The sequence below is a fragment of the Netta rufina genome, assembly GCF_964035555.1.
Source record: "Netta rufina genome assembly, chromosome: 2".
NCBI lineage: Eukaryota > Metazoa > Chordata > Aves > Anseriformes > Anatidae > Netta > Netta rufina.
Window position 1 is genome coordinate 43,413,743 of NC_140124.1, and position 14,781 is coordinate 43,428,523.

A 14,781-nucleotide genomic window follows, 5' to 3' on the forward strand; every position below is an offset into this window, starting at 1 on the left:
ATAGCCTGCACCAGAGGTGGCAGCAGACGGAAGGGAATTGGACTGCCTTGTATAGCTGCAGGGAATCAGCAGATGGGTTGAACTGAGATGTGAAATCGTACCATCCAGTTTTAGCAGCTTACTGGCCAGCTCCAAGCCAGAAGCTGGAACAAGGAGTCATCTGCCTCTTTATTCTAGCACAAACTGAAGCTGAAAGTTTCCACCTCATCACAATTTAAGACACAAGCTACGTCACAAGATAAAGATTTCTGTTCCCTACTATGTTCCTGATACACACTGAGAAATACAAGGGTTACATGCCAATCCAGCAACTAATACACTCATGTATATTGAAATTAAGAGCTGGTATAAAAAGCTCTCTCTGTGTATTTAGAAGTGTTTTTTACAGCCACCATCATAAAACAGTGAAGAAGGAGGGATATAAAACAGAAAAACAAGTGAGCTTTTGAAAACGCATGGATATAAGATTATTCTTGAGAGTTACTGGAAAAATCATGTATAGGGCTACTATTTCTTGAATTCATTCTCTCTCTCTGAATTCCAATTTGACTAACATTTTTAATTAAGACTCAGACAATCAAATTGACTTAACATAGTCTTAAAAACACACACACACAAACAAGAAACAGCAATCCTTATCCAGACACAGATGACTTCTTCCAGTACGGCATGATTTGGCACTCTATAGAGGTTGAGAGCTCTGTAATTAAGCAAAATGAAATTTGTATAGGAATACTGAGAACATTAAAACTATCCTACAGCATGGGTATTATTTGCCAGAGCACATTATCCTTTTACTACTTTTTTTTTTTTTAATCATTAAGATGTAAAATTTAATTAAAATAAAGTGAGAGACTTAGCCTGTCTTATATATGCTTGTCAGTTGTATAGCTCACCTTTGGACCATATTTAGACATTAGTATGCAAGCAACATTTTCATACAGCTTTTTTTTTTTTTCACTGCTCTGCTTAATGTCCTCATCCATTCCAGTCCCCAACAGAAGTTTTAAAGACTGAAAGTCATACAGTAACATTGTAAGAAATTAAAAAAAACAGGAATGGTGTAAACTTTTTTTCTTGAAAACTCTCCCTGAACAGTATTTTTCTTTATTTGACTCAGATATAAGCATACAAAGAAATCACGAACAAGTTTATTTGAAGTATAAACATTACAGCATTTCTATTTACAGAATGCCACCGTTATTAGCGTACTATAAAAGCTAATTTGTGAAATAAAAACCACAACATATAACTACACACGAAGGGGATAAAAGTCAGATTCAGATTTCACTACATGGCTGCTTGCACCTGCAGGAGTTCAGAGGAACTTCAGTAAAGGAATACATAAGTTTTGCAAATAGATCATGAAAATTATTGAAGGATATTGTTATTAGGGAACATTGATGGCATTGCACAGTGTACATATAAACAAAATACATTGTGAATAGTACTGGGCCACAGTTATATAAAAATAATATTTAACTACCCAGTTTAAGAATTGAAAGAGTCTACTAAAACATTGAAGTTATTTATTCTCCTCAGAAAAGGCTTTTATGTAACAAGAATTGCTTCCTGACAAGTTATCATCACTCAAGAAGAAGAAGAAAAAGCTTTTATTTTACTTCAGACACTTCAGTGAATGTTGTTCTCTTAAAAACACCACCCAGTTGTTCAGTTAACATATAATCAATATTCTCTAGATCTTGGGGGCAGAGCAAGCAGGAGTCCTTTCTACCTGCAGTTATATGCATTTATTTCTTTATTTATATAGCAAACAATTTATCTTTCTTCCTTATTGTAAAGATGTCATTAGAAGTGTTTAAAAGACTGAAGATGAGAAGAGGAGGTATTTGGTTTTTTTTAAGTGATTTTTAGTATTAATGCTAAAAGTACACACAACATAAATACAGTAACGACCTGTTCCTCAATGTGTATTGTCATCCCTTCCACCTTCAAAGTGCATTCTAATTTGAACAGACTCATGTCATTTCTACTTGGAGGCAGGGAACACCCTCCACTCATCATTCTGCTATTTTTAAAGTACTTGTCAAATATACTTGTCTGTTTGACAACAAAAATTCAGACATCACTTGTAAAGAGATAATATTAATCTTCATTTGATAGCCTCTTTCAGATTTGGTAAAGATATTGTAAAACTGACTATTGCTAATACCTACCTGAAGTTTCTATAGTAAGAGCCATTAAATCTTACAGAATTGAATAAAACTAATATCAGCGAGCGCTTTAAGTACTAATAGGGCACTACACAGGTATTTATTATGGAACGGCTGACCCAACCTTTCAATAACCACCTATTGACTTCATAGTCACCTAATGAACTTCATAAATTTCCCATGAATTGGACAATGTTTATTTATTAAGAAAGCTCAATTGACTTGAAGAAGTCTGTTCTAGCTAACAAGGAATTACAACTTGCTGCTTTTATTCATAAACCTCGAACCACGAACTCACAGAGTATGGCAGCCACTCTATCACCCAGATTACGCTGTTCTACACCTACACCACCTCAAACACAGTACTTACTTCTCCCTCTGAATTATTTACCTTAGAATTACCTTCCTTGTGATGTTTGGCACAGGATCGAAGCTGAGTGATCCAGTATTGTTTCTCCTTTGCATCAGCAGCTAGAACAAAACCAAGACAATGCAGGGGTTCACAAGTGAACTGATGCTTTTTTTTTTTTAAATGCATTTAGATCTGTGAAAACTCAGGCTGTCAATCAGCTACCAGACAAGCTACCAGTTCCCCAGATACTTCAGTCCTTCTTTTCTAACACAGTTCAAGTAAATCTCTCTTTAAACCTGTATGTCATTCACATGCCACTGAAAGGTACAAGAATGAAAACCACATCCCCCAAAACATCTTTGAGAAACAGGTTTAAAAAGCAGTGATAATATTTTCTGCACTCTGTATCAAGTGGTTCCTTTATAACTTTACTAAATATACTCAGAAGTGTCTTTTTTTAAAGAAAAAAAAAAAAGCACTAATGCAGTAGTCCTAATTAACAATATCAGTACAGAAGTGGATAATTTCAGTATTTTCTTCTACTTCCTCTGCTATTAAATATCTTGATAGTTTTTGACTCATCATAAAAAATATTTATTGAATTTAATCAACTTCATATATCTGACTAAATTAAAAACAGCAAATTGTAAGTGTTTAACAATCTCAAGTGGGTGGAAAAGCATGACAACAAACAAAAAGCATTTATGATTTCTAACTGTGCAAATCCCAAAATATATTTACAGACAGTCTCCTCGCTTGCTTTTGTGTTTTGGTTTTGCATATAAAACGGTAACATCTCTTCATTCACATTTCTATAGCTCTACCACAGGGAGTCCTGCTTAGCCAACTGAAACTGGTCAGAATAAACTAATGCAATTTTGAACTTTTGTAACGCTCTATTACACACCACCTTTTTTTTTTTTTTTTAATTTGCCTGTGAACTAGTTTAATATGAACGTATCTAAACCAATCAACCATACTGAAAATGCTTGAGAATTTTTTTTTAATTTTTTTTTTCTTCAAAAGTAACTTTTACACACCCTGTAGTCTTTATAGTACTTGGGAACAAAGGAAGACAAAATTTAATACCTATTAAAGGTATGACAGGTATAATACCTATCAAAGGTATGTTAAATTACTCCAAGAACAGAGTATCTTAACAGCTTTCCACCGGCATCTTCCCTTCTCGAACCCAACAGCAGATTCATCACTGCACTTGATCAGGAGGATGGTGGCACAGGAGAACAATGTAGAACTGAAATGCTATGATGTGGACAGCAATGAAAACAGCTCCTCCTTCCTTCAGGAGCAAAGCAGACACACTGTACAATCAGCATGCCACTCTAAGAGCTTATTGAATGTATCTTGAGGTATCTTCCAGCCCTGAAAGCTTGTATGTTGTAAATTCACATGTACTTAATTCCAGATTACTGTTACATTCTGTTTTATAGTGTCATATGGAACAACATAGCCATAAAGCCCCTACTTTACGACAGTATAGGGAAGTAAGAGAGAAATGAGAGAAGAGACACAAGCAAGAAATGGAGAACAACTCAGCTGGTACTTTAAGCAGCACTGTACCTCTCAACTTAAATATCTCTCCGTTAGCAGAGTAGACCACCAGCATGTGCGGCACTTCGTCACTGGGTGATATTATAGCTCCAGCTAAAGACAATGTTCCTCGAGGCTTCTGGTTTTTACTTTGTTCATTCACAAAATACTGCAGAATCCCCGTCTCAAAGTCCAGCACAAAGTACCTGTTCAAAGAAATTGCAATCATGTAATATTTCTGTTACAGGGCTTTTCATGCATTTACTTAGATGAGCACAAATCAATCTTAAATCAAGATCACAAACAAACAAATTAGGTTAAAGTCATCTTTGGTAATAACTCAATTTAATAAGGTACTGCTATTTTGATTAGTTGCTTTTTTTTTTTTTTTAAGGGCATGTTTCTGAAAGGAACGCGTGTTTCTTTCAGATTAATGGCGAGGTTCACACACAAGACATAAAAATAAGGAAGGGAGGTGTTCACTGAAGAGATTGCACAGAAGATGTATGAGACAGTTTCTTTTTTGATGTTTTCTTTATTGCATTTATAACCTTGATATATATGCTAATTTTCCACAACCAAGCTTTTGACAAGGCAACGCTGCCTTTGCAGAAGGATGAGCACAATTAAAGGCACGGTATTTTCACTTCTGTGACCATACTTCACATGCAGATGTCATCATTGTAATTTGGAAAACTGACGAAGGGAAATGAACATTCAGATCCCATTCAACACCAGGTAGGAAGCACAAATGACCACCTACAAGAAAACAACTAGGAGGAAAGAGAAACAGAAGGCTAAATTCCACGTGGTCACTCTGCTAACAAGTTCTAACAAGGAAAAAAAAAATCATTGCTGATCACATATTTAGGAGCAGGAAACATTCAGCCAGTTAAAAAGCAGTAGCCACAAAGATAAATAAAGAATAAAATAAACAATAAAATTTATACTTTAATAAGCATTTATTTTTTAAAAAATAATAATAGGAATAAAATAATAAACAGAAGATCTAAAAAAATAAAAAATAAGAGTAGCCATTCAGAATCACAGTATGTTGAGGAGAAAGGGAAGCACTGATGGATGGAGAGCACAGGAAGTTCAGGAGTAGAAAGTGCCAAAAAACTTTTGCAGTTCAATGTTCTGTACTGACAGAGACAAGCGATGGACTAAGCAAATAAAGCATACGTGGAAGATACTGAGCTGGAAGATCATCTAATTTTTAAACTGGTTGTTCTTGGAACATTTTTTGTAGGATTCCAAGCAAAACCTTGGGAGATTGAAACAATGAAAGCAAATGCTTCATATAATATAAAGAGAATACATTTAGAAACAACTGTACACAAAAATCAGAGTCCTGAGTTGTCTTTATACTAAGACAAACATCGTGGCTTGGTTGTAAGGCGCTGACGTTTTGCTCCAACCCTGCTCTGTTAGGAAGGGGCAAATGGTCTCCTCTCGCTGAGGAGCAAACAAGCAGCCTCACCTTGCTCCGGGCTTCCCTCACCCCGTTTTGACGAACACAAGCCACTCCACAGTAAGCCAGCTGCTGGGATCGCAGCATCATTTGTGGTTCTCCACACACTAGAGTGAGTATGACACAAAGATGACCTACCCCCTTCGTTCCTGCTAAAAAGAATAGCCCTAATAAATTGACTAATACCACTAATGTGGGCATTCGGGACACATTACATACTATTGATCCTGTAGATGGGACAGTTCATGTGAATTTGTGTACAGAAACCGTGACTGATCAGACTTCTGTAATTCTGCATACCCCAGAGCTGCTCGGGTTACTACGTTACCTTGAAAGCATCACTTCCTCTCAGCCCTTTTTCAATATCCCCATATGAAGAACACCTCTGAGGTTTCCCTCACAGAATATTTCCAGGACTCTCTTCACAACCTACTGAGGTTCTTGGTGTTCTTGCCTGCGTCTCTTTTTTCACCTTAAATGAGCCTGGGCCTGATGCAAGCAATCATTGCCTAAGACTTACAGAGCTTCAGACATTTTGGCTGGGCAATCTTCCTTTACCAACCTTTACTCAGAACTCTCTACTGCCTCCACAACAGAACAAAGATCACTTTCACCATAAATTATTCACACATTAACAACCCGTCCCAAATAATTTTAAGCTACTGCACCATTAACCCTCACTTCTGCCCCGACTCCATCTCACAAATCTCCCATAAGTGCCCTCTGCATCCCTTCCCTCACTTAACAAATGGAAATCCTCTGTTTTGTAACCATGAAACATCTTTTCACCTTCTCTTTACAGAGTTTACCTTCACAACATAAAAAAGGACCACAGCTAATAGCAAGCTGAGTGCCAACCAGCACCATGTTTTCAACAGCAGCTTTAAACACAAGGAGGCCCTGAACAGGAATTGCCAAAATTTCAGGAGATTATCTTACTGCCTTTTATTCCATCAGTCCACAATCTTCATGTTTTGGTTGGCTTTTAAGTGATTTTACAATACTGCTTTCCCACTTACAAAGCATTTTTCCCTCTTCTGATCGCTCTGTAGGGAGAGATGATGCACTTAACTGTGGGGGAAAACAGCAGAATTGGAAAACACAATCAAAAAGTCTGACTGTACATTTCATAATATGTTTTCTTTTCACTTACCCTCAGTTTTACCTTGCCTGTTTTAGGAATAGACAGAAGGGATGCTATGCCCCTGAAAATGCCTTTGCTTGACCCTAGAGCAAGTGTTTCTTTCCATCCAACTGACAAGTTTTCAGTTTTCAGTTCCTTTGGGTGTAGCAAACAACCCCAGGCTTCATACATCGTCATGTCCACTCTGAGCTTGTGGAAACCCTCACGATAATTGTGTTGTCCTTTATTGTTCCACTTCTTTCAGCCTTGTTATCAGGCCATGTTTTATCAATTCCTATGCTGTAAGTCATCGTTCTGCTTACTGCAGTACAGCTCCACAATTAGGAAAAGCAACAACAGAAAAGGAAAAAATAAAATTAAAAAATTGAAAAATTAAACATCTTTCCTATCAAATCCAAGGAAAAAAGATCCTTTGAGTCTATTAGAATAGAGTCTATTAAGCTACATCCACACTATGAGCACTTCAGCTCAGAAATCTTTTCGCACTAGACCAGCAAAGCACTCCCAAAATGAACATAAGCTCCACAAAAACGTGCTTTGCATTGCCATAAAGCTTCCCCTGAGAAGGAAAGCAGCCATGCAGGCACAGAATACACCTTTACCCGTATAATGACATCCTACACTAGTGACTTTTGCAATTCCTCATACAGAGATGGCATCCTGCCACACCCTTGTCATCACAGCTACAGCAGAAGTGTTAATTTGACCTCCTAGCCAACCATAGCCTATTTTACGTATAGTCTCAGAAAAAAAACAGGACATTACCATTGGCCTTCTACCTTCAATTTTTTAGTGCCTGCAACGATGTCTCAGCTGCCTGTAAGTATGCAGCACATTTTCAATACAACCCCAGCAGTACTCCTAAAGGGGGAAAAAAGGAACCAGTTTTCACAAGCCTCCACGCTGCCCTCTCCAAGTACCCACCCTGCCTACTGCGTTGTCCCAGATGAATCAGGTTCTACGCCTGCCAACTCTGAAAGCCAGAAGAGAAAAACAGAATCAGCTACAGAAACAGAAGTCCTGACTGCTCAACAAAAACCGGCTGTGTCAACAAAATAGCTTTCCTGTGATTTTCGAGAGGCCAACAGCTCAGGAACTCTTTCTTCAGAGTCATCCATCCTGACCGTGACCTTGCTCATGTCACAAGGAAACAAGTGTTTGCTTTGCAAGACTTATGGGTGGATGCACAACGCCCCTCTTCACCTTTCGGGCAGCCGTATCTCAAAAAAAAAAAAAAAGAAAAAAAAAAAAAAAAAGAAAAAAAAAAAAGATAGGAAACTGCACAGGCAACTACAGACTCAAAGAGAAGCAGGGGGGTGATGCACTTTGAAAAACTTTAACAGGATAGAAAGGAGCCAGGAGAAGGAATGAGGAATTAAATGTTTGAATCAAGCAGTGTGAAACTTCCACAGGAAGGAAAAAAAAAATCTGAAAAAGATAAAAGAAACAGAAAGAGCTTCCAAAAACATTTTCTCCTGTCAGAGAACAAATGATGATCCAGTTAAGACCATCACAAAAACGCAGGAGAACTGGAGAGCAGGTTCTTTCATTAGCTGAAAGTGGAAAAGCTATATATAAAGCGGGGCGGCAGAGAAAGAGTGGTGCATGCCCCATTTTAGGAGCCTGATTGAACTGTGTGAAAAGAACGGGGCTATCTTTTAACTGGAGTTCCCGAAGCCGTTTGTCCCGCACACCAGGGAAATAACAGCAGGAACATCTCCAGAACCGATTAATCTTGCCACCTTATCCTCTATTACTTCACTGAGCTTGCTCACGGAGCACACATTTACCCAGGACACTGGATTTCTGTAATTAACTTCCAGATTAACATTGACAAAAACTTTACTGCACTGTTAAGGGAACAGGCAGGCAGGGGCGAGCAGAGCTGAGTTATCTGAGAGCTGACATAGGAATGATGAGCCACAGAGAGACCAGGAAATAACTGCTACTGGCACACACTGCCCAAATATCACTTAGTTCTGTTCTGATACCGAAACCAGACAAAAATCACTGATTTTTATTATTGAGATTCATTACAAGAGGCCACCTAGAGATGAGCTGGAGCACTATCGATTTATTGCTCCAGCAAATCAACGCTACTTAAGCACTGCTCAAAGCAGATATATAAACCTGTAAGCAAGCAAAGGCAGACCATTTCACGGAAGAGAAGTCTTGAAGAACGGATTTCTTGCTTTAACCTCAAATCCGTTCAGAAAACGGCAGCTCCCTGCTCCTCTGGCCCAGCCTCCAGCTCACCAGTTCCCCTCAAGCTGCTGGGATGCTCCGCGGCTATTCCCCCGATCCCGTTCCTGCAGGGTGCCTGCCACAGCCCTCGCTGCAGCCCTTCTGTTCTCCTCCCGGCCATTTTAGCAGCAGAGAAACCCAATCTGCTGTTAATCTCCTACCACGGGATTAACCCTGAGATGTCCCCCTCATCCCCAGCATGCAACATCGCAAAACGGATTGACGGCATTTCTGCATTTTGCTCCTGAATTACCTTAAATTCAACTGATTGATGAAAGCATGCCCACCATCTAGAGGTACACCACGTAATAAACGAATGGAGGAGGTAGCTTGCATTACCATCCCCTAGATATGACAGGGTATTTTCACACATTTAACTTCTCATTATCCACAAATGCCTCACAGCTGAGTACATCAACCAGATGCAGATGCTTTACCAACAGATATCAATTACCAGACCAAATATTCAGCCACACTCAGCAAATGGGAATTTTATTGCTGTTCTAGCAAGTACAAGCCTGACACTGCTAGATTTTTTTTTAAGTTACTCCTGATGATGATGCTTGATGCTTTATTTCTATTTTACTTGCCATATTTCAAAACCATTGCTCTCAGATTAAAAGCCAGGTCTTATGAATTCTGTAACTACCTGTCTTAATTTTAACCCTCCTAAATTGCATTCCTACCCCTTTTGTCCGTTCACCTTGACAGCCATTTCTTTAGAAAAGAAATAAAAATAAAAACAAGGTCACGCAGAACAAGGATGATGCATTAAGAAACACAGCTACATTGCTTTCTAAATTCCTGGAGGGAAAAAAAAAAGACTCAAACACTGTACAAATTAACAACTTCAACTGGATTTTTGCATTTATTGCTATTTTTGTTGTTGTTGTTTTTAAATATCTATATAGTGAACAGAGGGAAGTTTACCTTTTAGTTCCCCATTCAAAAAGAATTTAACAAAAAGCAGTAACTGTGGTTTAATACTGATAAAATGCTTGTGGTGTATTAGGAGACAAAAATGATCTCCCATCAAGACTGTCAGAGGACAAGAGCTGTACAGTTTTTGCTGAGAAAATTCTTACATTCCCAAAACTGTCCCAGTTTGAGGTAATCCGAAAATACCCCAAACTATCAGGAGCTCATGATACAAACGTTTCCCATAAAATTTACTCACCTCAATGGTTTTGGGAAATACCAGTTTCACATTTCCAGTTAAATGAGGCATTTCAGCATTCTCATATGGAAATGCACACCTTAAAAAAAGTTAAAAGTCCCAACATTTTAGGGATTTCACCGTTCAGCTGTATGTCCGTAACATGGTGCGCTGCCCACTGAAGCTTTCAGACTCACATTTGCAGCGCACTGAGGTATGCTCCTAGCAGAAAAACATCCCTTAAAATAGCAGCATTCTTTTCTCCTCTTATTCTGAGCACATCCCAGTAACTAACAAACTATCTGGAAATATATTTTCAACACTCTGTAATCGCAGGAAGTTTTCAAGGTAATGCTACTTGTTCTTTCCATTGTACAATGTATTTCTAGTGATTTGAATTCTCCCCACACCCATCCTCCCCAGCTAAATCAATTTTCAGGTCCAGATTTTGTATAACTTTTAGTTTGAATTTCTAACATGACAGAGATTTGGGGTTTGTCTGCTTGTTTTTAAATATAAATATAAAAGACTTTTGCAATTGGACAACTGCAATCCCAGTCAGAGCTTTATTTATGGATGTTTCTCAATCTGATAAAGCCTCAGCCCGCCTTTGGAAAGCCACCTTGGATTAATTACTTCCCTGGGATCATAATCTAGTCTGCGCTGGAATCCATGCTTCATAGCATGACTGTGTCTAATCCCAGGGGTAATCTGTTTAAAACTCATACAGCTACCGCACAGTACCATAGACAAACCCTTTAACTAAAGACAAAACCTTCCATAATCTCCAAACAATGGCATGTCTCTTCATAATAAAGTGACCTAACCCAGCAGCTACTTCTGGATGGAGAAGCACGCTTGGTATCTACAGCAGGATAGCTGCTTTCAGAGGAATGAACTTTTCTCTCTAAGCTCTACTTTAGCTCTTCCCCAGACACACCTTCTCCTGAAGTCTCATAATACAGACTTTACAACATACTTTTTATTTTGCAGGTTGTTCAGATGAAATAAGTTGTTTTGAAGCAGCACAAAGTCTTTACCCTGATTTAAAACCCTGGCATGCAACATCACCTTCTCTAGCATCGTTACTTGTCTAAAAAACATGGCTGTTAAAAAAAATATATGTAATAAGAATTATACGATAGAAAGTAAATGACTGTGTCAAAGAAAGGCAAAGTTTATGGTTCTAATGACTGAAAGAAATGTCATATAGAAATATTTCATTTTTAGGAAGCTGTACCTCATCGGGCCATCTTGGAGACGTTTATGCAACTACTTAACTCTTTTTTTTCCCCCTTTTAAACCCTAAGACTGATTGAATTATTGATGCCAATGAATATAACGCCTGGCATACACTTTTCATAATCAAGGGATTTACTATTAAAAATCACCTCTGAAGATATCACTCAAAGTCCAGCGGTTGAAACACTTACATTTCAGTAACTGTTGAGCATCCTTTATTCACTGAGGTTATTCCATTTATAGTTTCCTAACAGAAAATGTAAAAATTGCAGTGTTCATTAAAAAGCTTACTGACTTTGAACGTCTGAATATTTTGAACATTTGAATAAAACTCAATTTTTAAAAGTCATTTCTCTGCATTACTGTAATTGCATACTAATCAAGCTCAACTGCAATTTGCTCGATACTTTTAGAAGTGTTTTACATCTAAAGTGGAGATGAGAAATAGAGGAAGCATTATCCACAGCTGATGGAAGGAGAGGTTGTTCTGTCTTAAATAAGTCCTTATTGCTTTGTCAAGTCCTACTCGATTTCTAAACCACCAGGTAAGCCCACTTGATGAACCAAAATGTCCCTTGCCATCTGCAGGAGCTAGAGTTGCTACTAGGCAGCTCATCGGTTCCTCAAGGTTGGTTTTCCCCTGCCAATTACCTCCCCCGGTTCAGCAGTCTGAAATCCTACACTGTCAGCAAACGTGTGGGCAAGTACGGCGCCCAAATTTTATTTAAGTAAGAAGAGATAGCAGTAGGTATAAATATATTAATACTAGTTTTCTGAATTTCCAGTGGAGTTGCTGAGGGGTTGCGTTTTAGGGAAAATAATAGGCTTAAACATCATGCATCTAGTTTCACTAATCAGATTCAGAATTCATGCGGATTTGTGGGAAAGTGCATTAATTGTATGAATCTGTGCTTCTGCACAACACTGGCACAGTGAAGGACAGCAAGTTAGTGGCAAGCACACAAACAAAAGGTATACAGCTGAGGCTGGCACCATAAACAGCACTTAGAGCTCACACCCCACCAAACTGGCTGGCTGCCCCATGCTATTTCGTGTCATTTAGCAACCCTTCCCACCTTCCTTTTTTATTTCTTCTAAATTTACTACTATTTAATAATTAAGCAGGCTCCGATTCTGTATCCCAGATCAGAGAGAAAAGACTAACAGTGACATAATTGGGGGAATAAATGGGCCAGGACAATCTTAATTACAATATTATCACCCAGCTCGATTTCGATCGCAGATTAAAAATAGAGTTTGCAGCTAGGAAAGTGCGTTCTTCATTTATAAGGAAAACAACCACGATAAAGTAAAACAAGACCAGAGTACCTCCGTGTCACTCTGATTAACCTGACTGGAAGGAAAGGAAGTTAAGCTTTAAAAGACGCAAGGCTAAAACACACAGAAACCCTGTACAAGAGAGAACGAGTTACACACAAACTCCACATCCTACATATGGACAACAGCTCCCCTGCTTCAAGTCTTTATGCAGTACTGGTAGCCACCAGAAATCAAGCCCTCCGCTTTCTCTGTTTTCCCAAAATCCATCTAAAGTGGGTTTTACATTTAGGTTTTACCTAGCCATCCCAAGAGGATGCAAAGAAATACAACGCACGATCTTTTATAACATCCATAAATCGATCAAATATATCCATCTGACAGCCTGGTTCTCCTGTACATAGTGGCCGAGTAGGAAATTCATCTGTCTTGTCCCCACAACACACACCAAAAGGGTCTGGAATTGCTGGGTTTGTGTCAGCACGACCACAGAAACATGCAGGTTGGAAAGCAACTCTAAGTCCTGCCATGCAGCAAAGTTTAAAGAAAACCACATCCCACTGAATATGTGTCTGACAACCGGGTCTAAATCACAATTTTATCTCAAAATACTCACTGTCATCCATAATCCAAATTCTCCACTATTTGTAGCTACTAAATTTTGGCGATGCCAAACATATGCACAGCAGAAAAAGGCTGCTGAACAGAAAATACCATCTATCAACTTGAAATACCCACACACCCCGCTCCTTCTTCATCCTTGGCAACTAAAGCCTGTCACCTGAACTACATTCAGAGAGACAGATGCTACTCCCAGGACAGAAAAAGCACGAAGGAAGGAAGCAGAAAGTCTTCATCACAGGTGCCTCCTGCACAATACTTGCCACTCACCCCATCCTCAACTTCTATTTATATTAACTATTAACAAATCAAATAACTAAGGCACAGAGAATGACCCCAAACACCAGCACGAACGCTGAAGCTGAGGAAGAGACAATTGCTGGCTGAGGCAATTGATAGCCCAAACACCTCCAGGTAGAAATTTGGGGAAATTATTCAGGTAATCAAGACCACAAAATGGACTGCAAGTAGAAGTAGCTCAAATAACAAGAAGATTCAGGCTTCAATTAGAGCAGCTGTAGAGTAGTTTGGGCTACTTTAAGTGCTGCTTTTTGCTCGATTTAACAGCGAGAGAACGGAAATTAGGAATAACATTCAATCATGGCTTGAGCCAAATACACAAAGAAAAGGCATCCGTTGTCTCAGCCCAGAAGTCATTCGGGCTCCAAGGTCTCAGAGTTAAACGCCAGGGAAATTCTCTGTGCAGGTGAACCCTAAAGGGTCGGCTCCTCCCAGGTGAATATGCTCCTGTGGACAGCAGGGCCAGCACAGTTGTAAGTTGACCTGCATATAAAGAATGTGGAGTAAATATCAATGCAAGCAAATTGGTCAGTGGAGGTCTTTCCAACCCATTTTTGCAGCTTGCTGGAAATGGAGGTTGCTTTAAGACTGTAAAAACTCTGAAGTCACAGAAAAGGTATCTTAAATCATAAACTGAATTATAAATTGTATGCTGTAAAGTTTGCTCTATTTTATATATAGGAATTATTGAAAAATATTTAAATAACAGAATTGTCTTAAGTCTTACTTAGCTCTTCCCTCACTTTTAAACAAAATCCAAAATGTTAGAGGGGATTCGAAAAAATAAATTAATAAAAGATGACACCAACCTAGAAATTTTCAATAGAAATTACTGAAAATTAAAGCAGTCACTCGTGTCATGGTTTGTGGAGCTAGAACCTCAGTTTTATCATGACCGCTGTGCTGCCAACAAGGGGTAATTTACAGAGGAGAGGAAGGCAAGAAATGAAGGAATGGGCAAGTAGAACAGTTTGGCCATGGGATGTGCCAAAAGGTGTTCAGTAGATTTACTTAAAATTAAGTAAACAGAAATCTGAAGAATCCTATTAACACTACAGTCAAGAAAAAACACTTTAAAAAAAAAAAAACTCATAAAACCATAGCATCTGAGGGCTGTTTTAATGACATCCTGTTTTGCTGTAATTATCAGCATGGGCAGAACTACAACAAAACAATTCTGGTGCTTTTGTTTTTCTCGTTTGGTCTATCCCATTTCCAACACTACTAAGAATCATAAGTGATGGT

The 14,781-nt window shown here is 38.6% G+C and overlaps 1 protein-coding gene across 1 annotated transcript in view; it reads right to left on the bottom strand.

Annotated features, from left to right (window-relative positions):
• The window catches only part of OSBPL10 (oxysterol binding protein like 10), a gene marked incomplete at its 5' end in the record, with an annotated part of 108,739 nt that overhangs the window by 69,647 nt on the left and 24,311 nt on the right, over positions 1 to 14,781 (bottom strand). The window contains 2 exons of the mRNA XM_084306969.1: positions 2,566 to 2,645; positions 4,108 to 4,283. Coding sequence (XP_084163095.1) covers positions 2,566 to 2,645; positions 4,108 to 4,283 — 256 coding nt within the window. The remainder of the gene's footprint in view (positions 1 to 2,565; positions 2,646 to 4,107; positions 4,284 to 14,781) is intronic.